The 27,154-nt window shown below is 42.8% G+C and overlaps 1 protein-coding gene across 4 annotated transcripts in view; it reads left to right on the top strand.

Annotated features, from left to right (window-relative positions):
* mon2 (MON2 homolog, regulator of endosome-to-Golgi trafficking) overlaps positions 1–26,552 on the top strand; it is a 33,716-nt gene extending 7,164 nt beyond the window's left edge. Inside the window, exons 2-36 of one of the 4 annotated variants that reach the window (XM_035642514.2) lie at positions 184–247; positions 1,411–1,538; positions 4,736–4,867; positions 5,145–5,274; positions 5,905–5,999; positions 6,304–6,429; positions 6,729–6,923; positions 7,325–7,449; positions 7,663–7,802; positions 8,416–8,569; positions 9,408–9,598; positions 9,929–10,010; positions 10,379–10,560; positions 11,640–11,752; positions 11,932–12,036; positions 12,735–12,815; positions 12,929–13,002; positions 13,228–13,318; positions 13,488–13,589; positions 14,454–14,456; positions 15,289–15,399; positions 15,976–16,151; positions 16,274–16,436; positions 16,788–17,081; positions 17,597–17,795; positions 18,465–19,108; positions 19,643–19,786; positions 20,510–20,527; positions 21,054–21,182; positions 23,251–23,441; positions 23,535–23,595; positions 23,678–23,801; positions 24,103–24,310; positions 25,280–25,362; positions 25,845–26,552. In XM_035642514.2, the coding sequence (XP_035498407.2) occupies positions 184–247; positions 1,411–1,538; positions 4,736–4,867; positions 5,145–5,274; positions 5,905–5,999; positions 6,304–6,429; positions 6,729–6,923; positions 7,325–7,449; positions 7,663–7,802; positions 8,416–8,569; positions 9,408–9,598; positions 9,929–10,010; positions 10,379–10,560; positions 11,640–11,752; positions 11,932–12,036; positions 12,735–12,815; positions 12,929–13,002; positions 13,228–13,318; positions 13,488–13,589; positions 14,454–14,456; positions 15,289–15,399; positions 15,976–16,151; positions 16,274–16,436; positions 16,788–17,081; positions 17,597–17,795; positions 18,465–19,108; positions 19,643–19,786; positions 20,510–20,527; positions 21,054–21,182; positions 23,251–23,441; positions 23,535–23,595; positions 23,678–23,801; positions 24,103–24,310; positions 25,280–25,362; positions 25,845–26,008 (5,022 nt within the window). In that variant the 3' untranslated portion in view covers positions 26,009–26,552. The remainder of the gene's footprint in view (positions 1–183; positions 248–1,410; positions 1,539–4,735; positions 4,868–5,144; positions 5,275–5,904; positions 6,000–6,303; positions 6,430–6,728; positions 6,924–7,324; positions 7,450–7,662; positions 7,803–8,415; positions 8,570–9,407; positions 9,599–9,928; positions 10,011–10,378; positions 10,561–11,639; positions 11,753–11,931; positions 12,037–12,734; positions 12,816–12,928; positions 13,003–13,227; positions 13,319–13,487; positions 13,590–14,453; positions 14,457–15,288; positions 15,400–15,975; positions 16,152–16,273; positions 16,437–16,787; positions 17,082–17,596; positions 17,796–18,464; positions 19,109–19,642; positions 19,787–20,509; positions 20,528–21,053; positions 21,183–23,250; positions 23,442–23,534; positions 23,596–23,677; positions 23,802–24,102; positions 24,311–25,279; positions 25,363–25,844) is intronic. The other 3 variants (XM_035642515.2, XM_035642516.2, XM_035642517.2) reach the window with 3 other exon arrangements.
* The last annotated feature ends 602 nt before the right edge of the window (positions 26,553–27,154 follow it).

Genomic DNA, 27,154 nt, shown 5'->3' with positions numbered 1-27,154 from the left:
AGCAGATTTACCAGCCCTCCGGCTCCCGTCCTTTCTCTGTCTCCCCTGTGGCCATGTATTAGCACAAGTTTGTGTCTACCACCACCAGTAGCATGGCGGCGCTACGCCGTCAGCTCCTTCTGCAACACATTACATCCCGTGTGAACCTAAATGTCTCCTCCTGTCCTCCTCCTCCTCCCACAGGCGGCGGAGTCTGGCATCGTGAAGGTTAAGACCATCGCAGCCAGGAACGCTGGCATACTGGCAGGTGAGTGAGAAAGTGGTTAACCACAACTGGCGTATCTCGTTGCCACTTTATCTGATTTTGAAATCGATCCAGTGTCATGAATGTGGTATGTATTTGAGTTACTTGAATGGAATTTGATCACGTCAACAAGCTCTTTATTGGTGCTCTTTGTAGTGTTTTTAGTTGGTTAAATGTAATGTGTACTGTCCCCATATGAATAAAAAAATATACAAGCGAAACAATAATATTAATGGGTTTATTTACATTTGTATAAAGGAGACATACAGAAAGACACCATTCCCTGTATTTTGATTTCTTTTTCTTGTCATTTGCATCTTACATTAAGAACATGACCTTCAGGATTCCTTCAGAAAATATCATGTGGTCATATCGGTTGCTCACCTAGTGAACTGTAAGATAAAGAAATAAGGTCAATTCAATTCTCATGCCTCAGCTTTGTTGCCGTGATTGATTCCATTTAGCTGATTAGACTTTATTAGACTGTATTCCCTGAATTGACTACAGCCAGTTCAAGTGTGACTCAATTCTGGAACAGGAAATAGTGTCAGCGCGGCCTCAATAAACAAAGTCCTGCTTTTTGTAACATTTGCAGAGTTGACGCATTGTCAACATTTTACGAATTCCACCGACGGCTGTCCAGCTCCAGCTGCCCCAACTGTAACTGTAACAGTACCTCACTGCTGATGATTCTTTGACACACGGATCATTATTGGTGTTTGTGTTTGCTGATACATGCTGATATTAAAAACATTTATAGAGTAAACAATGCAGAAAAAAATTAAATTTATGTTTGCCTTTTACTTTACAGTTATTTATATTAAAGTTAATGTTCAGGTTCTGACCACTTCATCCATGCCTTAGTAGACTTTTGTTCTCCACCACTTCCTCTGCAGCACTAGTGTTTGGTTTGAAGACATCAAAAAGCTTCTGGTTCATAAGAAAGGCTTCAAAACTGAGGATTCTTGAAATGACATGCAGTGATCTTTTTAATTTTTACATTCATTTTAATACATTTTATCTGCGGGTAAAGCAAATGACAGCAACAATTTTCTTTCCATTACATACTGAGCAAAAAAAAGCTTGTGTTGATTCCCAAAATGTATCCGTGCAGATATCCGTAAAAAATTGCTAATTCTGCTTTATCTGTGTCCCCTTTCCTGCAGCTCTGAAGGAGAACAGCTCCGAGGTGGTGCAGCCGTTCCTGATGGGCTGTGGCACCAAAGAGCCAAAGATCACCCAGCTGTGTCTGGCTGCCATCCAGAGACTCATGTCCCACGAGGTGGTGTCTGAGGTGAGGACAGTCAGCCGGCTGGTGTTTGAAACAAATACTGGCATAGTACACCAAGGCCTGTGTCCAGAGTTGACATATGCACACGCAAAAAATTGAAATCGGAATATTATAATCCTAATTAAATATGGTAAAAGAAAAAAACATCATGCTTATTAGTAACATGCAGGAGGCTAATTGATAATAAATAAAAATAAAACACATTTAGGCCATATTTTCTTAATCTTAGTCTCCTAAAATTCAATAGAACTTTTATAGCAACAACATGTGTTGGTATAGCTTGAGTCAGAATGCCATTATTTGTCAAACATGGTGATTATCATCTTTAACAGAGGCTGGGTCAATACCTGTGTCCTTGGGGGAATGTTTTTCCTGTGTAGTCGTTAAGAAAACAAATTTCTTGCCTGCTCGTATTTCCCTGATGGTGGAAGTAGCTGCCGGATGTTGTCAGAGCTGGGGCGTCCTCCTCTTATCTCTAAGAACCTCTGGAAGACTCCTCTCCTCTCACCTCTGACACCCCAACATGCCTAGTGAGCGCCTAATGTGGTGCACTCCTCTATCTGATCTCCTACACTGTGTCTCATTGAACAGATTTCGCACTTCTCGAGTTCTTCTTTCAAGGACTCCTACTTTACAAGCTTTAGCGTTTTCCCTCTGTCGACAGTCGCATTGGATAAAAGAGTCTGCCCAATGAGTAAATGTAATTTTCTGAAGAACATGAACATAGAGAAGACATCTTCCTGAGGTAATTCAATCAACTAATCATTAAGAACAAATTTTTGGTTTCCACAGCCATTCAAGCTCTGTCTGTCTGTATCCCAGGTTAGCATTGTTTGTTATGGATTGTCACAGCTAATACAGGACCTCTGTTTTCAACTGAGTAATTGCACTGACTCTTGCTTGCCAATTAATGAGCAACCAAATATGTGCATATTGACCTAGACCTCTATTTTCTTTAAGATATAGTACATGCAGTGCATGCTTGCAAATTCAAGTTGATCTACCACCTTTGGCCGGTTTATTCAGATCAATGCAATAATCAATGCAACTCATCAACACCCAATCAGGCTATGTAAATATTCGAGTGGTCTGAGGTACTGTCCTCTGCTCCTCCACTCTTTATTCTGCCCTGCAGTTGTTCCCCATCTTTTAGTCCTTTCAGATTTCCATGGGGTTGTCTAAAGACTTAGTGTATTCAATGAACCCGGTGGCCCCCAAAAACTGTTACTAGGATGCTCCAGTAGTTTCACACGATCTATTTAACAGCCCTCAAGCATTAGATGTAACATGGTTTCCATCTTATGGCTTACTGTAATCATTTCCTAAATATATATGTAGATGAATTTGATTGCACGTGATAAGTGAAGAGTTTCGAAGCTGTAGTTGTACCCGAGATCAGAGCCGGTTTCGAGGCTGTTACCCCAGAGCTGCAGCACAACTGCCTCGCTAATACACCGTAAAAAGACTTTTTATGAAAAGCTTATTGAGCCATCCCATGCTTTCTACATATTCACGTCAGCCATTTATTGAATTAGCCCAACATAGGTTTCAAAGCTTCTGCCTTTGGTGGGGAGAGACCCCAGCGCTCACACCCGGAATAAATCCTCTCACAAGGGAAGTGTGACACGGTGGTGGCTGTGGAGCGGAATTTTGATTAAGTCTCAAACCCCCCCCCTCTTCAGTCTACATTATGCATATTTGGGTTACAACTAATTATCATGACAAATTCAATAGTAAAAAAAAGAAAGAAAAAAAGGCACATTCCAATTTCCTCAGAGCCCAATCTAACAACTTCACATGGCTTGCTTTGTCTGGGCAACAGGCCAAAACCATACAATTATAAATTAACTATTTTATATATATATATATATATATATATATGCATAAAGCATGTTCTCCCCATGTATGCGCGTGTTCTCTCTGGGTTCTCCGGCTTCCTCCCAAAGTCCAAAGACATGCAGAATGGGGTTAGGTCAATTGAAGACTCTAAATTGACCGTAGGTGTGAATGTGAGAGAGAATGGTTGTCCGTCTCTGTATGTGGCCCTGCGATAGGCTGGCGACCTGTCCAGGGTGTACCCCGCCTCTCGCCCAATGTCAGCTGGGATTGGCTCCAGCCCCCCCGCGACCTTTAAGTGGATTAAGCGGTAGATGATGGATGGATGGATGGATATATATATATATAAAGAGGAAAATACTCACATTTGAGGAGCCGATCCATTGAAAATTGTGGTGTCTCTCCTTTTCTCTGCCACCTCATCATCAGCAACTCTGACCTGCAGGGTATAAAAACTACCTAAGGGCCTCACCAGACAAAGCCTCGCTGCCTCAGTATTCAGTCTGGAGGTGTCGCTGGAGAGAAGCTTTTCAGAAACTTTGTCACGGAGAGGGCTTTTTCGGAGAGTTGATGTCATTGTGTTTCCTTGGGGAACTTTAAATGTCCTAAAAAAAACATGCTGTGAAAGGAGAGGAGAGACACTGAATGGCTGATGGCGCACCTACGAGGCCACGCGGTGACGTGCAGCGGTGACCTTGCAACATGAAAAGAAAAGCAGTTGATGGAAAAAACCAACAAGCAAGACAACAATTTGATTATCATTCAATTGTTTATGTCATTAATCTATCAAAAATGTGTGCCACCTTCTCAAACATGAGAATTTGCAGATTTCATTTGTTTTATATCTTAACTATCTTTTCCTTTTTTAACATTTGTTCAAACATCAATGTTTTTGAGGGAAAGCGTGCTCCTGTGACTCCTGCCAGTTAGAGCATAAGACAGCTTGACCCAAGAAAGGAGACAGGGTGTCACTTAATATCAGCATCAAGTGACATAATATGAACTGGCAGCTAAATTTGGTGTTTCTACACTCGGTGATATCTTGGCCCCTGAGCAGGCAGCACCAGCTGGTTTTTAGGGCTGCGTGACCTCCGGTTGAGCTCTCGCTCCTTTTTGTCTTTTGTCTGACTCTAATGCTGCCTCCTGATATTCAACTATAAGTGTGTGTGTGTGTGTGTGTGTGTGTGTGTGTGTGTGTGTGTGTGTGTGTGTGTGTGTGTGTGTGTGTGTGTGTGTGTGTGTGTGTGTGTGTGTGTGTGTGTGTGTGTGTGTGTGTGTGTGTGTGTGTGTGTGTGTGTGTGTGTGTGTGTGTGTGTGTGTTTGTGTGCGCGCTGTAATTAAAGGTGTCTTTGTGTACATAACAGGCAGCAGCGGGGAACATCATCAACATGTTGTGGCAGCTGATGGAAAACGGTTTGGAGGAGCTGAAACTTCTTCAGACGGTCCTCGTCCTGCTAACCACCAACACAGTAGTACACGATGAAGTACTTTCTAAGGTACAAGGCCAAACACACGCTAAATCACACAAACTGTTTATATATGTCCTACTTTCTTGTATCTATTCCTATATACTGTACAGATACTTATGTTCCTCAGTGAGTCATCCTATTTCTGTTATTTAACTCTATGGCTATAATGTTTTATTATTCACCACAGTTCAGATTTGACGTGTCCTGGCTGCAGAGTGTGCAGCATAATGACACAAATGACTTGACCTATCAAAACCGCCCCGCTCCGTTCACACCGTGTCTTCTATGTTTCATTCCTGCCCAGGCCATTGTGCTTTGTTTCCGTCTTCACTTCACCAAGGACAACATCACCAACAACACGGCCGCCGCCACCGTCAGACAGGTCGTCACCGTGGTGTTCGAAAGGATGGTGGCCGAGGACGAGCGCTTCAAAGGTCAGAGGCTGTTGCCCGCTGTACGGGTGAAATGGCGCGTTCATATAGTAAAGGAAGCTCGGTGAATAAATGAGGGGATACAGAATACTTGGAAATGTGAAGTTTTCTTTTCATCTTCTTCTCAAATTTAAGCTTCATGGGGCTTAAGACGTCCTGAGCTCATCTATATTCGGACTAATGAGTACGTCAGGATTCAGTGAGCTCAAATCTAGAGGAAGTTCTTTCTGCTATTTGATAAAATATAAAATATATGGACAATCCATGTATTTGGAAAGCCCAATGTGCGTTTTCGTTGAAGGAAAGATGATTTGTTTTAATGTGGTAGTTATTTCCTTCTATACATTATAACATTGAAGTGAGTATATTTGGTTTACGATATATATATAACTTTTATTTTTAACATTTCCTTGTTGTATATTATTACTCTTTCTCATTTTACTACACCCTTTGCTGTTGTAACACAGCAAAGTTCCCCCTAGTGGGACTTAAAAGGATTATTTTGTCTCTTCTTATCTAACATCCCTTGTCTGATCTAACACCTCACCTGTTGATAGATTTGATTTACTGTTGTACTGTCAACAGAAATGACACCAGTTGTTTGAATTCCTAAAGTAATTATTTCCTGCGCAGGCATTGTGGAGCAGCCTCCCGTCCAGGGTAACACCAACAGGCGCTCCGTTAGCACTCTGAGGCCCAGTGCTAAAGACGCATACATGCTGTTCCAGGTGAGTCCACCTGGGGGCGGCAGCCCTCTACTCAGCGATATGATCTCTTCCCCCGTTTGAGCTGGCGTTGAGACGTGGCTCATGATGTCATCGTTTTGTGGACAGGATAGATTTGGATAGAGACAAGAAATCTGAATAATCCCCCAAAACTGAAAAATCACTGATCACTGCTTTGTAACTGCTCTCATCTGTGCTATTAGATTACATTTTCACCATGTCAAAGGTCCCTTGTCTGAAAGTCCCTTGTCATCCCTCCCCATACTGTACAGTCCATCTTAAGAATGCTGTGTGCGCCTCCCTGCAGGACTTGTGCCAGCTTGTTAACGCTGACGCCCCCTACTGGCTGGTGGGGATGACAGAGATGACGCGGACATTTGGTCTGGAGCTGCTGGAGTCTGTTCTTAATGATTTCCCCGGGGTGTTCCTACAGGTATATACACAGTCTTACATGTTTATGATAGAAATTATTGACTCTTATGAGATAAGGAATTTACAGATAGCACAGATGCAACATGCCAGAATAGATGGACCATAAAAATGAAAGACCAAAACATGGCAGGTTTTGATTTATGGTCAATCAGATATATCTGTTATTTTACCCATCTCCCTTATATTTTATACATCTTAACATCAGAGTTTGTGCATTGAAACAAACACTCTGTTGCGTGTCTTTGTTTCACTTGATCTGATCCCAGCGTCCCTCTCCCTCTCTCTCTGTTCCCTGCCCAGCACCAGGAGTTCAGTTTCCTGCTGAAGGAGCGCGTGTGTCCACTCGTGATCAAGCTGTTCTCCCCCAACATCAAGTTCCGACAGGGCAGCAGCAGCGCTGCCTCGCCGGCGCCTGTGGAGAAGCCGTACTTTCCCATCTGCATGAGGCTGCTGCGTGTTGTGTCAGTCCTCATCAAGCACTTCTACGGCTTACTGGTGAGGAAACGATCTGCGTGACGGTCGACTGGCCTGAGCCGTTGCCCGATGGATGCTTCATGAGCGGGGGGATCTTCTCTAGCACAGAGCTGATACACCTAATTGATCTGGGCTGATTAGCATTGGATTAGCGCAGTTATACTTTTGTCTTAGTTCTGCTCCAGGTACTTTAATGAGCTCTGCATCTGAGTAATCCAGCACTGCTGTTTGTTTATTGATATTGTTTTAATCCTTGAGATGGAAATGTGTCTTTTTGCCCACGTCCGTCACAAAGCGTGTCCGGTCAGAGAATACATTCATCTGGGATTTTGCCAGAGGCAATTTTCCAGTTACAAGACAGTCTCTCTCTGTTCGACAGGCCAACATTCTGTCCCAGTCTGATATACGTGTTTGTCTTGCAGGTGACTGAGTGTGAGATTTTCTTGTCTCTGCTGGTGAAGTTTCTGGATGGGGAGAAGCCCCAGTGGCTGAGAGCAGTGGCCGTAGAATCAGTCCACAGGCTTTGTGTGCAGCCACATTTATTACGGTAAGGCTAAAAGCACTCATTAACTAAAACATTAAAACATTCTAGTTAATGAGTCCCAAAACATTAAAAGCATGAATCTGCTGACACTGCTGTACTCGTTGAATATTTCAGGTAGGGGCCGAGGGCGGGGAAACTGATCCCAGAAACATATTTGTGTTTTTCATAGTCCTCCGACATCTGACCACAATATTCTGTGTTATGTACCTGTTTCAGTTCTTTCTGCCAGTCTTACGACATGAAGCAGCACTCCACTAAGGTATTCAGAGACATCGTCAACGCCCTGGGCTCCTTCATCCAGTCCCTGTTTATTGTCCCCAACGCGGGCAACACTCCTGCTGTCAGTGCGCCTGCTGGTCAGTTCACTGTTTCTAAGTCACCAGGCTCTTTGACCGCCACGATACTGTGATACTCAGATCAGGGATTTGCTAATATATTGTTGAGTCTTCTCTTTTATTTTTATTCAACATTCAGGATTCATGAAGTTGCTGAATATTCAGTGTTATATACATAACGACCTAAATACACTATATTAAGTGTATGCACTTTTCTAGTCTCATAGACCACTCAAAGCGCAAGTCACATTCACCCATTCACACACATTCATACAGCGCTGCTATTTACCACGCTTTTTTCTACCACATCCATACACATTCACACACTGCCGGAGCCGCCAGAGGCATTTTAGTGTGATGCCCAAGGATACATCGAACCAATAAAGTGCTGTAGATCTCAAGGAAATCTGTTCAGATGCACCTGAAATTCAGATATTGTTAATAAAATACAATATTAAACACATTCTGATTGAAAAGGAAATTGACTCAAAATGAAATTAACACTTTGGATGAACAGGTATATATATATATTTATATATATATATATTTTTTTTTTAATCTATTATTTGTTATGTTCTGTCACTGAGTGATTCCACTGTCTTTTTGAATGCGGTTCATCTTGTTTCATGTTTAGGGGCCTCAGGTGAAGGGGCCCGGGGCACAGCACAGGGTGGCACAGGGACAGGAGGAATCAGCACCAACCTGACCACCCAGGCTGCGTTTGAATACCGTGGTACCTGGATCCCCCTCATGACCGTCAGTATCCAGGGCAGCGCCAAGGCCACTTAGTAAGTCCTGTTACAACACAGACTTGAATAAATCAGCGCTCTGCCTGTGGTCATCCAATTTACTTTCACATGTAATCAAAGACTTTTGATTACACGTGAAAAGTGAACACCTATTGGTGTAAGCTTGCAGCATTATTATTGAGGTAGCCGTACCCTGCACACAGTGATATGGCAAAACTGATCAAGGGCTTAAACCTGCTTGAGGAGTGAAAATGCTGTTGTAATTAGTCTTTTGTATTTCACAGGAAAGCAAAGTTTTTTAAATTCAGAGAATTGCACTTGCCAGAGGCCTTCCTGCAACAAAGAGAGGCGCTGTGTAAATTGTCTTCTCAGACAAGTAATGGAATCAGGTCACTGTAATTACGATTCCTGGTGGTGATTGTGGAGGCTGCGTGGAGCAGGCTCAGCATGACGGAGAATCAGATGCACGGTGCAGCTGCCCTTCCTGCGAGAGGCAAACCGGCAGAATCCGTGGTGTTTTTATAACTTCGGGCTTTTCTCCTCCTGACATTAAGGTCTGGCAGGAAGAGAAAGATGAAGCAGATGGGTAACAAACATGTTTTATACCTCAACAAAATTGTCTCAAATGGTTAAAATACTGGTGGTGCAAAACAGCATTATGCAAGAGGCCTGGTCACTTGGGACATCTGGAGTCCTTCCTGTAGAAGAAGGCAGTGTTTAAATGTTATTGTGGGTGATGTATACCCATCAAAACAGAGACAGTTAATATAAATGTTGGTTTTCTCCTTTTTAAATGATGAATACAATTCTTGCACATACCGTCACCACCGTCTGATTTGCTCTATCTGTCATTTCCCCCCCCCACCCCACCCACCAGTCTAGAGATGCTGGACAAGGTGGAGCCCCCGTCCATCCCCGAGGGCTACGCCATGTCTGTGGCCTTCAGCGCCCTGCTGGACCTGGTCAGAGGCATTACTTCCATGATAGAAAGAGAGCTGGCTGCGGAGGAGGAGGTGGCTGCGGAGTTCAGGGAGGCGAACCCCGACCAGGAGTGGCAGCCACAGCCCGGTAAGAGTGGTCAAGAGCAAGGTCATGTGATGCAGTGAAATATTCAGAGGGGAAGGATGTATATGCTCATATCATTAAATTCAGAGCAACATAAACTTCCTATATCACCCAAAGAGGTGCGCTAAAGAAATTAAACATTAAAAGATACTGCATGTACAGAATCAAGATCGTAAGGGGACACACAGTTGTGTTTGTACTTATCTACATTATTGCCAAACCCATTAGGATTCCGGGTGATAACACTTTCATGACCTCTGGTGGCCAGTATCCTGCCTGTATGACTTCAACTTTTAAATGAAGATATCAGTAAGTTTTTTGTTTCTGTCTCAGGAGCCCACCTCGTGTGGGAAGAGATGGTCAGTGCCTGTTGGTGCGGTCTACTGGCGGCTCTGTCTCTGCTGCTGGACGCAAGGTAAATCTGCCCGTTGCCTTCTAATACAGTTCTGCTCTGTAGTCAGCAGTCATGTTTACATTAGTGATTCAAGTGGGGAATAATTGTCCCACATAAAAAAATAATTTTTAAGCTACACTACAAATAGTTGAGAACACATTTGAAATGTTGTAGAACTGTTCTTGAACATGTTTTTGCTTTTGCCTTCTTTGTTATTACTCATTCTCTAATGATGGTCAATCATTAGCCTAGATTACCCTTGTTACGACATTACCACCTATAGAAAAAAAATACATATAAAAGAATACTACAGATATAATATGAGAACCGGACTACACTTCATGTTTCTGTCTTCTATCTTCCTTTTCCCCCTTGCTGTGTCTCTTCAGCACCGATGAGACGGCGACTGAGAACATCCTGAAGGCAGAGCTGACCATGGCCTCGCTGTGTGGTCGCCTCGGACTGGTGACGCCCCGGGATGCCTTCATCACGGCCATCTGCAAGGCCTCCCTGCCGCCGCACTATGCCCTGACTGTTCTGAGCAGCAATGCCGCCAACCTCTCTGGCAAAGGTACGGCTCCGCGTCCCAGAGGGCCACTTGACTTTATCTGTACATTAGACATGGCATAAGCAGAACCTCGTGTCGTGCTGTTACTGCTGTTTCTTTGCACAAGACGTCGCCCAAATACTTTGTGCCGAAATTCCTTTAGTGTGTCATATAGCTTTTTTTTAGATCTGCCAAGTTACAAAGAGTAAAGTCTTTAAGGGAGTCCTTCCCTCCCGCAGAAAACACCGTTCCTTAAGCACGCGCACCTAGGTCCTTTTATGCCCCGGCTGTCAATAATCCTGAAATATAAAATGACTGGCATCTAACACACATCTCATCTTTTGGTCGATTCATGAGTTTGTTCTTTCTTAAATTGTTCTTTTGTTAGCTTTTATGTACAAGTCACTGTCTTTTTGGTCAGAACAACGCAGTGACGTAAACATACACTAACAATCTTTCTTGGCCGTGCGGTGTGGGTCATGAAAAAACCCTAACCCACACGTCACTGCTAAAAAAACATTGTGGCCTGAGTTAAGTTTGCATGTCTGTATTCCTGCTTTAATGTTTTCAATCATGAAGTCCCACAAATTACCAGTAATACAACCACCTAAAAGTCTCAACCCCGAGACTGGCCTCTGGTCATGTATATTTATGTTAAATTAACGAGCACTTCTCATCTCCCATATGTGCATTCTGTTAAACTGAGCTTAACATGTAATCTGCTGGCACTCTGCCAGTCCCCTATTGCCCTGCTCTTATTGCATTAGCCCATAACTTTTCACTCTGGCTCCTAATTAGGAACACAGAGGAGACTGTGTCTGGGGAATGTAGGCAGACACACGCGCACACGCGCACACACACACACACACACACACACACACACACACACACACACAGCTGCTCTCAAACCAACCACTCAGACATTCCCCATTTGCATATTAGCTTGTAGAGATAAAGTCGGCAAATTGGGTCTCATCTTGCCATGGATGTTTGCCTTGGAGTTAATTAAGGAAGCTTTTCTTGCATGTCGTAAGCTACAAAACCAGTTTGTGTGTATTACTGGTTTTCATTGAAAACTTGACTCGTGTGTGTGTTCTCCACAGCCTACTCAATCCAAGGCCAGAGTGTGCAGATTATCAGCCCCTCCAGTGAATCTCATCAGCAGGTGGTGGCTGTGGGGCAGCCACTCACCTCCCAGCCCCAGGGCACGGTGGTGGTAAGGACACACGTGCACACCCAATTATGCAGAAGCCGTGGTTAAGCTTGACATTTATTAATTTAAGATGGAATTTTTTTGCATTTTCATTGCAGCGTTGGTCTGAAAAAAGGGGTTTCTGCTAAATTCCTGACGCATGTGTATTAAAATGATTTTACAACTGCTTGTCCCTCTGTCAGCTGACTGCAAAGAACATCCAGTGTATGCGAACCCTGTTGAACCTAGCGCACTGCCACGGGGCTGTGCTGGGTACATCCTGGCAGCTGGTACTGGCCACCCTGCAGGTACCAATATCACCACACACACACATGAACGCACACATCTTTATCTAACTAGACGAGCCATATTAGGCATATTTCCTCTTTCCCACTCTCACGCACGTTCACTGCCTCCTCTAATGAAGCAAAATTACATAATTGAACCGTTTGTCTGGAAAAAAAATAGATCTGCCAAGTCTAATCTTTACAAACGAAATGTGAAAATGTGTTGCTTTACCTGTTTTAAATTATTTTTTTGTCAGTTCTTTGAAAAGAACAGACAAATGCCAGTTTGGATTTTACATTAAATCATTTTTAAGTTAAAAAAAAACTCCACTGGCTCCCTGTCTCCCACCGAATTTCCTTCAAGGTCCTGGTCCTCACCTTCAAAGCCCTCCACCATCTTGCTCCCCAATACCTCACTGATCTCCTCTCCCCCCTACCAACCCACACGGTCCCTCAGATCCACCTCTGCCGGTCTCCTCTCCACCCCCAAAACCAAACTCCGCAGCTTTGGAGACAGAGCTTTCTCCAGGGCTGCTCCCAGGCTCTGGAACTCCCTCCCCCAAGAGATCCGTGACTCCGACTCCCTCACAACCTTTCAGTCACGTCTTAAAACCCACCTCTTGATACCCCTAGCCCCCCACCCTCCCCCATTACACTTTCTTCTTTGTAGATCTAGTTTCTTTTCTACTCGCCCTCAGCCTCTAACTTTTCTTCCTCAGCATTTGGTGTGGATCCTGGGACTGAAGCCGGGGCTGGGCGGTGCCCTGAAGCCTGGCCGAGCTGTGGAGGGACCCAGTACGGTGAGTTGTTGATGTTTTTGTTTGTTTAGAAGTTGTGTGCTTGTCATGCTCGGTCTCACCTAGTCGTTGGTGATGAGCTAACTGGATACGTGTTTTGTCTTTTACCTGAACAGGTGCTGACCACAGCAGTGATGACAGATCTGCCCGTCATCTCCAACATCCTGTCCAGACTGTTTGAGAGCTCACAGTAAGTGTTTCATCTGTGAAAACAAACACTCTGAATAGAAACTCCAAATATGCATCCAAATGCTTTTTAATAGTTGTCCAGTAGAGGCTTTTTGAGAATAGCTTCCTGCGTTTTTTTTTTGAGTAAATGGACTCACCTGAAGAATAAGGATTTTGTTTAAAAATGTTTTCAGTTAGAAATCAGAATTCTTCAATATGCAATATGCGACTTTTTTGTTTAATCTAGGTACCTCGACGACGTGTCCCTGCATCACCTGATCAACGCTCTGTGTTCACTCTCCCTGGAAGCAATGGAAATGGCTTATGGAAACAACAAGGTAAATTTTATTATAGTATAATAATACTTGGTGAAACTTTTTTCTTTGCTGAAATTGTCAGAGGTAATACTTCTTTTTTCACCACCACATGTTTATTCAACCAGCAGGGTGAAACTGCAGGTTATCCAGTATTCACCCTTCAGTTTCTGTTTTCTTGTCTTGCTTTTAGGAGCCGTCTCTGTTTGCGGTGGCCAAGCTCCTGGAGACTGGCCTCGTCAACATGGATCGTATCGAGATCCTGTGGAGGCCTCTGACTGGCCACTTACTTGAGGTACCATGTCATGGCACATTTTTATTAATACAGCCCAATATCACAAAGCACTTCTTAAGCACATTTACTCAGAGCTAGTCCTGAAAGGGGAGATGAACCAAAACACTGTCATAATCACCACACTTCAGTTTATTTAGTCTCAGTGACGAGATACAGTCCGGTACCGTGGTGTGATTTTTATCAACCAAGGTTTTTCAGCAATATCATCACTAACACTTTTAAAGGGCGTTTTGTTTTACTGGTTACTCGATCAAATTACTTCATTTGACTTTGTTCAGTGCATATACAAGTAATTTGACCTGTACATAAACACCAGAAACCAATTTGTTTTGAGTTTAATTCTGAGCTGTAACGGTAATTGTCACTTTTTCCAAGGCTAACCAAAGAATGTTAAAATAATTGCCTTCTTCTGTTCGACCCTTTTGGTTTCTGTACCCAGCTACTGAGGCTCTCATAATAATGCCACTTTTTCCATGGAATCTGGAGCACACAAGCCTCTAAAGTAAAACAGAAATTATAGCTTGCGAGCAGCAACATGGAGTCCAGCAGATTAGTCATGAAGGAGGCAAATGGCTGAACGAGCTATAGAAGAGCTGAGAGATTTAATTATGGTTTTGCATTAAAATCAGAGTCATGATCTCTTCTCATGGTTGCAGTGTATTTTGGTGAAACTGATAGCTGTAGAATGTTCAGCTGACTTTTTGAGCCTTGGTGCTCAGTGTTTTTTTGTTGTTTGTCAGATCCCCCCGTTTTCATATAAGGGGATTGTCTTTGTATATACTGTATGTTTGTAAAGGGTTCGGAGGTTTTCTTTCACATTTTCTCTCTGTCTCCCCTCTCTTTTGCAATCCGTCTGTTTTGCAGAAGGTAAGTTAAAATGTCTCTTCCTCCTTAATCATCGGCTTGCTCGTCTCTCTCTCTTTTTATTCAAATCTGTGCTCTCTCTCCCTTGCATTTGGCAACAACATGTTGAAGCTGAGAGGTTGCTGTAACAGAATGTGTCCACAGTGGATTTGCTCTGCTGCCTGTGTTTGATTCTTTTCATTCTTGTGCGCCATTTGCAATGTGAAGCTCTTGATTTGTCGCAGAAGCAGGAATCTAAAGCTGCACCTGCAAAGTTTACTTTACGACGAGATAAAATGCTGCTCAGCTTTTTATTCGCAGGCTTTTTCAAATTCAAATTCTGTAATTCTATCATTTTTTAATGAAAAATGACAACAATGTCCCCATTGTTTCATTGTGACTTTATATAATATAAGGCATTAGGCAATGCCTTATAAATAATACATTATGCATTATTGCCTGTATTATCATTATTTCCCTTTAGACCAAAGATCAGACCAAATTAAATATAATATATACAGAATATATAATATTAGCTAAAATATATATTTTTATTACTGGGTTTACTCAAGCAGACGACATGTTTTGTACCACACTCCTTTTTTTTCTGCTGAGCCTGGCCTCTCCGGGAGCGTCTGTACTTTCTGTCATGATTACAAGGTCTGTCAGAATATCCTATTATTATTATCACAGGGGATCCCAGTCTCTAAAAAAACAGTCTGTGGTTTATTTCACCCACTTTTTTCTCCACACCCGCCACCGGTGACCACTGTTGGGAAACACTGTTCTGATCAGCCTGTGCCTCGTTTCAGTTGTTCCTTGCATGCGTTTGCATTTGTGTGTATACATCCCGCAGGTCTGCCAGCACCCGAACTCCAGGATGAGAGAGTGGGGGGCTGAGGCGTTGACGGCGCTCATCAAAGCTGGCCTGGCCTACAAACACGACCCTCCACTGGCCCAGAATCTGGTTGGTAACAGTATACGTGCATGTGATGAAAAATACAGTGAAAGTCATGTGTGCGGAATTCTAAAATATGAAAGGTTGTCACAGTCTGTGTCATATAAAACATATAAAAGAGACCTTAAAGGAATCGTGTAGTGCTTATCTAGAAGAGGGCAGATGAACCAAGGTTATTAGAAGAGCACAGAGCCATAAATATAATGGCTCTCTTGTTGTTATGAAATGGCAGAGGATTATATTATCTGGTTAACTGGCACAAATTGAATATCTATTTTCTACCTTGCACCCAAATTAAATTTGCAAAAATGAAAATGCGCTTTTTGAGTTTCTCAAGCACCTATCATCAAATACAATAATACAAGTGAAGTGTTTTTTCTTTTACGTCACAAAAAGTTTACATACATTACAAAATAATCAGTATCTCCCCAAACCTGATAAAATAAAAGATGACTTTACCACATTCAACTGTTCTGAATTTTGAGTATATTAATCTCAAAGGCAAAGTTCACATAGTGAGGATTACATTTTTGCACACAATTGTCTGACAGTTAACAAATGGGCTCCCATCTTTATGTCCCCAAGCGGCTTCAGCTCCTGCTGCTGAGCCCCTTGAAGGAGTTGTCCAACGTGCTGCATGCAGACATCCGGCAGAAGCAGCTGGAGAGTGTCCTGCAGATCCTCCAGAGCCAGGGTGACAGCCTGGGGCCCGGCTGGCCCCTCGTGCTGGGTGTCATAGGAGCCATTCGCAATGATCAAGGGTGAGAGCACAGACGCGCAAAACGCAAACGTTTAATCTCTGTTGTAGTTACAGTTGCACCGGAAGTAATTCAAGCAACAAATTCAACCAGAGTGTGCACCATGTTGTCTTGTTTTCCTGCAGCGAGTCATTGATCCGAACAGCCTTCCAGTGCCTGCAGTTGGTGGTGACAGACTTCCTGCCCACCATGCCTTGCACCTGCCTCCAGATCGTAGTGGATGTAGCCGGAAGCTTCGGCCTGCAGAACCAGGAGCTCAACATCAGCCTCACCTCCATCGGCCTTCTGGTGAGACAACAGATTGTCTTGTAACTTTTAGTTTGTGATCTACTCTTGCATAGCATGTCCTGCAATGTCCTTTCTTTTACAAATGTTGTAAAACTAAAACATTGTGTTTAATGTGATTAAACAGTAATAATATCACATACTTCTCTGTTTTGCACTATTGTATCTAATTTTACTGCACTTGACTGCTGCACTGACATTTTATTGATACCTTGTACATCATTCAGGACATGCAAATCTTTGTATTGTTCTGTGGTTTGCGGAAATATTTATCTTGTGTTTCAAATCCTGTGAGATTACATGATTACTTTGTGATAATACAATAATACCCTTTTTCCCATTTTCCACCCACAGTGGAACATTTCAGACTACTTCTTCCAAAGGGGCGAAGCCATCACACAGGAGTTGGGGAAGGAGGAGGAAGCTTTGCAGAAGCAGGCCAAGGAGAAGGGAGAGACCCTGAACAGGCCCTTTCACCCTGCCCCTCCATTTGACTGCCTGTGGCTGTGCCTTTACGCCAAGCTGGGCGAGCTGTGTGTCGACCCGCGGCCCGCTGTGCGAAAAAGCGCTGGACAGACTTTATTCTCCACCATCGCTGCCCACGGGACGCTGCTGCAGCAGCCAACATGGCATATCGTGGTCTGGAAGGTAGCTTGCAAGATTTTATCAGCCTCATTTGATTCAATTATACCTGAGCAGGCCACCATCTATGTTGTTTGCATATATTTTCTCCAATTGTCTGTAATATTTCAAAAGTTTAAACTACTCAAGTCAAGTCATCTTTATTGTCAGTTCTGCAATATGTGCCAGACATACAGAGGAATCGTAAATATGTTTTTCTCAGACCCACGGTGCAAGAGATACGTACAAAAGATAAGTAATATATACAATAAATAAGTTCTAAATAGTGCAAAAGTAAGGCAAAACGAAACGTTGTATAAAACTAAAGAAATTGAAATATATGCAATATAAAGGACATAATTAGTTTTTATTATGACTACTTAAAATGTATACTTGATACTGTGATTGTTATCTTGATTGAAATTGCTCTATTAACAGCTCGAAATGTGTTTTCTTTGATGATCTGATACTTGCACTATGCACCAGTTTTCTCTTTGTGGCAGAAATTGCTGCTGGCTGAACTATATCTGTGTCACCACTAGGTGCTGTTCCACCTTCTGGACTGCGTGAGGACGTCATCAACCACAGCGGACAAGGAGAAGATCGAGTCCGGCGGCGGGAACATCCTCATCCACCACTCACGTGACACAGCGGAAAAGCAGTGGGCAGAGACGTGGGTGCTGACGCTAGCTGGGGTGGCACGCATCTTCAACACGCGGCGGTATCTCCTCCAGCAATTAGGTGAGCCCCTCATAATCTGCGTTTTAGCCACAGTCTCTGATGCCGTTTCACATATGGTAGACAGTGGCTGCAGTTTAATCACCGCTTCCACAGAATAGTAAATAATGGAAAAATTACATATTGAAATGTACTCATAAATCTGTGCCAAGTGTACAAAAAAGTCCAGAAACATCCTGGCTGTTTGTGCTGGTATATTACTGCCTATTAAGTCCCATTAAACCCAATGCGGACAGGATTAATATTCCAGGGAGATGGGAATGATAGAGCAGGAGCTCCTCATTAATTACTCTCATCCCCCTGAAAGACATTTTAGCCAGTGCTAAATTACAAAAGGTGATTCATTTCCAGCACATTTACAACCTATTGCATATAAAATCAAACCTGCCATCCCTTCAAAAGACCTAGGTGAAATTAATAACCTGCTGGCAATATAATTCAGTATATGGGCCTGCCAGTGTGACTGTAACTCATTGAAAATAGGCTAATATCCATATTAACAAAACAATACAACAAGGAAGCCAGATACACCTGTGGTCATAGATGCGACTTTGTGGTGAGTAATGTAATGTAGCTTAGAAACCTCAAATATCAAAGTGATAACTGTCACACTTTATTTACATACCGCCAACAGGCTCATAACTCTATCATCTTTTTGCTGTCTATCTGCAGGTGATTTCTTTGAGGCCTGGGAGATTTTGCTGAACCACATTCAGTCGGCTGCTCTGAGCAAAAACAACGAAGTGTCCCTGGCTGCCCTCAAGAGCTTTCAAGAGATCCTACAGATTGTGACACCTGTGAAAGACTCGGACAGAGCAGGGGATGCATTTGCTGCTATGGGCGTCCCCCCGGTGCTCATCGACCCCCTCTCAGCTTCCGGTCCCGGCAGACCCCTGGTGCGCTCGGATTCGCTCGTCGAGCGGCTGACGCGCTACAACGGTGCTGAACTGCAGGCCCCTCCCCCGGGGGAGGAGTCCGCGTTGGAGGACTCGGCGCTGTGGTGGTCAGCGTGGAACACGTGGTATCGAACGGGAACGGACTGCACGAAGCCGCCCAGTGGGCCGACAGAGAAGTTCTCCTTTATCCCCAGCCAGCCCTTCCTCACGGCGTTGATCCAGATTTTCCCGGCTCTCTACCAGCACATCAAGGCCAACTTCAGCATGGAGGATCTGAAGAAGCTGGGGGTCATCCTCCACGGGGCTGTGTCTGTGCCTATCAGCAGTGATGCCTCGCCTTTCATCCTCCCCTCCTACACTGAAGCAGTGCTCACCAGCCTGCAGGAAGCTGTGCTCACCGCTCTGGATGTTTTGCAGAAGGTGGGCAAAGGAAATGTATTGTCAGAAAGCAAAATGGCATTTGATATATGTTATACATCATGCAGTGTCTAAAATAGCATTAGGGTGAGAGCCAAATGGACTGTCTTGGTGGCCAAGGGGTCTGAGACACAATTTCTCAAATTATATAATAAAACGTGTTTGTGTGTGCGCGTCTGTGTGTGTGTGTGTGTGGTTGTATAAATATATGTATATATATATACACACACATATGGTGGACGAGGAGACCAGCTAAAGTTTTTCTTTGTAAAATAATACCTTCTGAAACTTGAAGGAATTTCCTTTTGAGTGACTTAATATAATTAGAACATATATTTTTCTTTGTGCCTTTTACCTTGAATAGATTGAAGGCCACTCCAGTCATGAATTTCATGTCTTTTAAGAAAAGAAAACCTTATTTATTCAAGTCTTTCCTTCCCATTTGCCCATGAAGCAGTCAGTCTGCTAAGTTATGCAATATGCAGTCATGTGGTGGATGTCAGCAGTGTTTGTTCCTACCTTTCCTCCCTGCTGCAGGCCATCTGTGTGGGCCCCGAGAACCTGCAGGTCATGTACCCAGCCATCTTTGAACAGCTGCTACTCTTCGTGGAGTTCTCCTGCAAGCCTCCTCAGTACGGCAGGATGGAAACCAAACACGTGGCCAATGCCAAATACAACCAGGTAGGGGGGCGGAGACTTGGCCTTTCAACTGCTTGGTTTTCATTTGCAATTTATTTCTGTGTACAGTTTGTTTAATAACAATGGTGGATGGTGTACACAGTTGTTTATCACCCTTCTCTTCAGCCATCCTCAACAAGATCATCCATTTTCTTTTATGTTCATGAAGCAAACCCCTCCTCCTCTTTACTGTCTATTCCTTATGAAGCCCCTGTCATGGCCCCCATTAGCAGCCCTGGGCCATATCTTCCTCATATCCCTCAAAAGTCAGAGAAATTTTTAATTACTTTTCAGCTCGAGCAAAATTCCTTCATTAATAAAAACACAAATATTATTTATTTTGTCTTACTCCTGGTTACTATGTACTATTTCTTCAGTGAAATTGTGGGTGTTGTCTTGATCTAACTGGCAGGCTTGTACAATTATGCAAAAAAAATGTTTGCATGCCTCAAATCCTGATGATCTGCTTCTGCTTAAATAGGTTTGAGTGAGAGGGTCAAACTAAATCCCTAAATCCCCCATGTTATGTGCAGTGTTTTTATTCAGCGTTCCCCACAAATGTCCTCGGTGCTAGGAGTGAGTGTTTTTGCCCTAAATAAGTCCTGATAATCGGATCTAATTCACCAAACATGCAACTGCAAATTTGATCCAACCTAAAAACACCAGTTTAATTGCAATCTTCTCTCGTTCTGTTTCTTGGGACGACTCACTGGATAACCATTTTAGATCCAGCTGTTTGCACCGGTGAGTTCCATCATCTCCTTCAGCCCCCTCTGTAGTTGTACTAAACTGTGCTGAATGGTGACCACCTACCCTCTGCGGTATATGATATATCACAAGGCATGGTAGGCTCTCATGTCTCATCTGCATCTGTCACTCACTCCATGCTCCCCCCTCTCTGCCTGCCTAACTGGTGGTTATGCCTCTTTGTGCACAGTCCCTGTGCGGTTTCATTTTCAGTGGATCGTGTGTGTTTTTGGGGGGGACGTTCATATACACATGTGGTTTTGTTTTATTATTTCTTAAAGACACACTTTGTAAGCATCATGTAAATTGTTTGGCTATAATATTTCAGCTGTACTCGTATACGCTTAACAAACCTTTAAAGCAGACTAATAATGAGTGTAACTTAATTGTGTGCTACTTATACAAAGTGTGCCTTTAAAGACTGCTTTCAGTGTTTCTCTGCCAAAAGATATGCATAATAGTTTTTTGGACTAATGCCATTTCTTGTTTTATTTCCTCTTGTTAAATCTTCTTGCCCCTGCAGGCGGAATGGGTTGCCTTAAACTATGTGCCCTTTGCTGAGCGCTCCTTGGAGGTAGTGGTGGACCTGTACCACAAAACGGCATGCCACAAAGCTGTCATCAATGAGAAAGTTCTGCAGAACATCATAAAGGTATTTTAGTTTTTTTACTAGCATGGGCTATCCACAGTTTCCATGGTGACACAACTCCTAATGCCAGGTGCGAACTGACTTAGTCAGACCTGTTCACTTGTGATCGGATCAAGATGCATGCTAATGCCAGGTATGAACGGGCGGCATTGTAGGTGGGGGTAAGTGAGTCAAACTGGGGGTGACACGAGATCGCCAGATTGTTGTGCAGAAAAATGATTTATTCAAAATAACATGATATACTGTAGACTTGAATTATTTTTACTTTAAATTGTCTGTTCCAGTGATGAGATCCTCTTTAGAATGGATGTTTTTGAGTGTGTTTGTAAGAGTCACAGTCTGTGCTCATGAGTTGGGGGTACTCCAGCTTCAAGGCGGCTCAGGGGACGCATCATGTTCATCATGCTCATTTGATTTAAGTGAGAAAATACTCACTTAATATTCTCTATTCTCTCATAAAACAGTCAAAATTGAGAATAACTTTATCATAACATTAAGAATTATGGCGCAGAGAAACATCCGACACCTCCGCCTCACCACCTGATCAGACGGGGGCTGCACTCATCACCAGCCTGATTATTTTGGTGGGTCGTGACTTGAAAAGTTTGAGAACCACTGTTGTAGACCACCTCGTCTGATGAGTGGTGGTTTATCTACTTTGAAGATGTCCTCTTTCCAGCCACCTTTCCTCCGTAAACCATGCTTTTGTTTAATGGCTGGTTAGCTTCACTACAGACACAGACAATATACGGGCATGATGGTATCTGTCACGGGCGCACACAATTTTAAAACACACAACGTGACTCTGGACTATTGCAAAATGGCAAACAATGTATCGATGTTTTTATGTTAATGCCAAATATTCACTCATCTTTAGATTCTATAGAAAATGTTCCGTATACTAAATATTGTTTTGTCCGTACATACTGTTGTTCTGTATAGGTCAAAGTATTCTGAGACTGACAGATGGAGCAAACTGTTTTAAAGCAGGGAGGATAGTAGCGGGGGCACTGGGGTGTCAGCTGTGACTCCGTGGCAAATAGTTTACATGGCTCGTTAGCAGAATTTTGCTCAGGGCCTCAGGGAGGTCGACGACTTCTTTCAACGAAAATGGACTGTTCAGTCAAGATTTTTTTTGCAGCAGCAGAGTTTAGTGTTACGCTCTAAAAGGGTGCGGACGTGCTTTAGGTGCGTCCTTCAGGTGTTTGTGCTCCTTCTCTTGGGCCTGGCTACTCGTTAACATTTTATCATTATATATATAATGGTGTTGCAGGGTTCTGATAACTGCTGGTGTTAACATCCATCGTTACAACAAGCCATAAAGGAGCTATGGTTGCAGCTTGTGTTGTAGGGCAGTAAGAGATCGCAGTGTAATTGGTTGCACAGTAGATTTGTATTTCCGTTTCCTCTGACGGTGGCAGATATTTAAATGCGGCGGAGAAGCGAAAGAATAGATGTACCTACGTTGACATCATAAAGATGTAGTGATTATTTATTTTAAACCAATATAATCTCATTTTGATAGGTCAAAAAACAGTTGTCTTTTTTTTCATTTCCTTTTTATTGGAATTTTTTGGATTAGCATATAAACAAAAGGAAAAAATCAACACCCGAAACCCAACCAAAACATATACACATGCACACACATACACACAGAGGGGTACAAGTGTGTCCAGTTCATGTAAAACACAAGTCTAAGAGACTAAAACCCATAAATGCCTAGTAGTATGAATACAAAAACAGGCAAAAACAAAATCAGTGTATAAATACATGTATAAATACAAGAAAAAGTTGTCTTTTGTCTTTTCACTCAAGTCCGCGACGACAACAGACATACCTCCCAGAAACACCAGTGCAGTAAACGGCCCTGAACTTGAACTTGAATCGGACCTCTGCCCAGTGCAAAAATGTCTTCTTCAAATACTGCTTTGATAGCAAATCTAGGAATTCAACGTCGCTTTCAGGGTTACAACAATTAATTGTATAGACTTTATCTTGAGGTCTTATTTTCTGTTGACCTGTGATGTATAATTTTTTGTCTCTTTCTAATTGTTTCCCCTTCACACTCTAGACTTTGAGAATGCCCTTGGGTTTGAAGTATGCCTGTCCATCAGAGAGCACCTGGAAGCTCGCAGTTTCGTCCCTGCTCAAGGTTTTGTCTATTGGACTGCCGGTGGCTCGCCAGCATGCCTCGTCTGGGAAGTTCGACACTATGTGGCCAGAGCTGGCCAATGCCTTTGAAGACTTTCTTTTTACCAAAAGGTACAGATTCAGAAAAACTTCATATCAAGTCTACATGTGGATGTTTATAGAATTCAGAGTACAAAGCTTAATGTTTTGGTTTTACTTCCGTAGCACACCTCCAGATAACCTGTCCATCCAGGAATTTCAGAAGAATGAAGCCGTGGACGTAGAGGTAAACACTTTTCCCCCAGCATGTCAACAGGATTTGGTGAGCTTGCCTGCATCACTATTGTATCCTGTCTTCTTCATTTTAGGTAGTCCAGCTGATCAGCACAGAGATTTTACCTTTTGCCAACTTCATCCCCAAAGACTTTGTTGGCCAGATCATGACTATGCTCAATAAAGGTTCCATTCACTCACAGTCTCCCTCATTCACAGGTAAGATGTGACTTTGGCAGCTAAAGTTATTTCAGCTGTGTTGTTTACTTGTAGCTCTGCCATTACTGGGACAGCAGGCAGAACACAATTAGACAGCTGTTGCAGGAATCGTACTGTTATTGTTGAGTCTTTAATTTCATTGCAAAATAGCTCTCTGTGGCTCAACAACAACAATGGCTCCTGGCGAACTCGTCATGCGTTGAGCAAGACAGTGAAACCCCGCCTGTCCCCTCCATTGTAAATCACTCTTGAGGGTGGAATCTGCCTCGTGTCTAAAACGTACATGGTTTCCTCTGTACAGAGGCGGAGGTCGATGTGCGGATGAGGGAGGAGTTTTCCAAAGTGTGCTTTGAGACGCTGCTGCAGTTTTCCTTCAGCAACAAGGTGTCCACCCCGCAGGAGGGGTACATCTCTCGTATGGCGCTTTCTGTGCTCCTCAAGAGGTCCCAGGACGTCCTCCGTCGCTATGTGGAGGATGAGAGGTTGAGCGGACGCTGCCCCCTGCCAAGGTACTCCTTTCCATACACCTGTGAATACGGTACAACAAGGGGCACCTGCAAAAGCTTATTTTAATTTCTTTTACATATTTTGGGACATGTTTTCATCAGGAATTCAGCTTCAAACTGAAGACTGTCAGCACCATGATTTCACCACTGAGATGTTGCAATGCAGTCCGATGATGGATCCTTATGCATTGTTCTTTTTCTCTTTTGTAAACTACACAAAACCACGTTACTTATCCAGTTTAATACACTGTGTTTTAGTGTTGGGTGTAACTCTTTACAGCAGCCCTCTTCTTTCTTTTTTGTAAGACACGACTGAAGTTAAATGATGGCCGGGACATTGCATCATTAGTACAGAAAATGAGATGTCAAGTGTTGTTCAAAAATTTTAACAATAGAATACTATTGGTGTGTGAAAGAGCTAAACTTTAAAAATAGTTTTTCAGTGAAATTGGTTTGCTCACAGAAATCTGACAACTTGTAAACACCTTCATACAGTTAGATTGAGGTTTCATTTTTGATTTAATCAGACGACTTAAATTAAAGTGCCAAACAAGTACTTAATCTTTCTCAGGTATAATACATTTTAGGTCATAATCTTCTGGTTCTTGTTTATTTTAATCATTTGAGCAACATGTGGCATGTTGTCTCCTATCAAAGCTAAATACCCCCAACATTTTCATACTAAGTCCTCTGTAGCAGGTTGGTTCACCTATGATTATGTGAAGTCCTTCAAACCTTCAGTCAGCTTTTCCACAAACTTTGTTGACTTCCTTCTTTATTGACTTGTTAGTTCAATTTTAACTTATTCTGTCACGGACATGTTCATACTTTCACTTATAATAGGGGGTTTTGAACAGAAATCATTTAAATTAGATGTTGATGGTCACCCTCTCTCATTTTTTCTTCACTTGTCCCCAAGTTGTTTTATATACTACATCTTTGTTCCTAATGAGGGTCTTTGTCTTTTTGTAGGCAACAAGTGACAGAAATTATCTTTGTCTTGAAAGCTGTCAGCACTTTGATGGACTCACTTAAAAAGACACAGCCTGAAAATGGTGAGTATCAAACTGTGTCGAGGATTAAATAGAAATTGGAAAAGGGAGACGTAATTGGGGGGGACTATAAAAAATACAATAATGCCACCGTACCTTATCATGTATTAATTTCAGATAAATGTGTCATAGTACAGTTGGGACTATTTTTCACATGAGTTTTATCTCCAATCTGGGTAGAACTGTTGATGATACCAGCAAGGTCAATTACAAGACGTGTGTTTTTTTTAACTGCAATGGACTGGAGGGAGACGTCGTGAAATTACATTTTTGAAGTGCCCTTCAAAATGTTTGCATTACATTGCCCCTTATTCAGAACAAAACTCATTTCCATATGCCTCGGGGAATTTTACAAAGAAAATGACTTCTTTGATTGCCTTCTGTCAAAGTTCATATTCTCTTTCTTCCTCTCCCTCCCATCCCCAACCCTCCTTCCTATTTTATTTCCCCCTCTCTTCTGCGATTCTTTTGGTAACCACCTGCAGTGGATGGAAACACATGGGCTCAGGTGATTGCCCTGTACCCCACACTGGTAGAGTGCATTACATGCTCCTCGTCTGAAGTAAGCTCAGCCCTGAAAGAGGCCCTTGGGCCCTTTAAAGACTTTATGCAGCCACCTGTCTCCAGAGTCCAGAACGGCGAGTCCTGACCAGGCTGGCTCTGAGCTCTTTGTTTTTTTTTATTATTATGAAGAAGTCTTTGAATGTGTCTTCTCCACCCATGTGCTTCACAAGTGCACGGACATGAACTTCTCATGAGACCCATCTACGGTGACATGAAGCAACCCACAGTGAACAGTTTCGAGGCTCGCTCAGCCCACGTCAATGACCCCGCCCTTCATTCGCATCATCCTATGCTTGTCATGTGAGCTGATAATGCCTTTGCCCCCCTCCATTCTCGTACAGACTGGCTGGACTCCTGTGTTAATTACAGAGGTAAAAAAAAACAACTAAAGAAATACGTTGCCGTGTTGCCTCTGGGTGTGTGGTGATGTCGATGGAAAGAAATGACACAAATTGGGGCTATGTTGATCTTAAAAATAAAAAATACTTAGACTTTTGAAACATTTTCAGCAGTGAGGATTTTATGCAAGAAAACAACTCTTACTGTAACATTCCATGTCACCTTTAGCCAGCCATGTGAGAAAGGATGTACTCGTCTGTAAACAAATAAATGGGACAATTCTACAATCAGCTTTGGGCTGTGAGTGTGCTCAATTACAATGAGTGTTAACGTTCCTAACATACCACCAATAAATTCATTTTAAAAATGTAACTCCACTGCATCTCTCAAAACAGCTTATCTCTTATTTTACTCTTGTGATAAACACTCTGACATGCTGAAACATAATCTAACAGTAGCACAAGTAGATCTGCTTCAAGTTAACACATTAGCCACAAGTTTACTGAATTGAGAATGTGTTTATAGCTTATATGATGCCGCTTTTCATTTGTCATTGAATACAATTCGACTCGGTTCTTCAAAAGCAACTCGATGACACAAAAATTAGGACGTTAGATGTCAACAATTCGGTGAAACTGTATCCCTGAAGAACAAGTGGCAATCGACCGTGATGTCACCCATTGTTTTGTGTATAGCAAAATAGCATTTTGACCAGCGCCATCTTGTTTTTTGGGAATTAGACAGAGGAGCGGGGGTGACTCTGACCGAGAGCTCGTCCACTAAGCGCCCACCTACACCTGCATCATTGCACTGACTGGTCTGCACCAGCTGTCAATCACACTGCATCCACGCTCCAATATATTTGGTGCTTTATCTACGATTTTTACTCTAA

The sequence above is a fragment of the Scophthalmus maximus genome, chromosome 7 (assembly GCF_022379125.1).
Source record: "Scophthalmus maximus strain ysfricsl-2021 chromosome 7, ASM2237912v1, whole genome shotgun sequence".
NCBI lineage: Eukaryota > Metazoa > Chordata > Actinopteri > Pleuronectiformes > Scophthalmidae > Scophthalmus > Scophthalmus maximus.
This window is presented reverse-complemented; position numbering and strand designations above follow the sequence as displayed.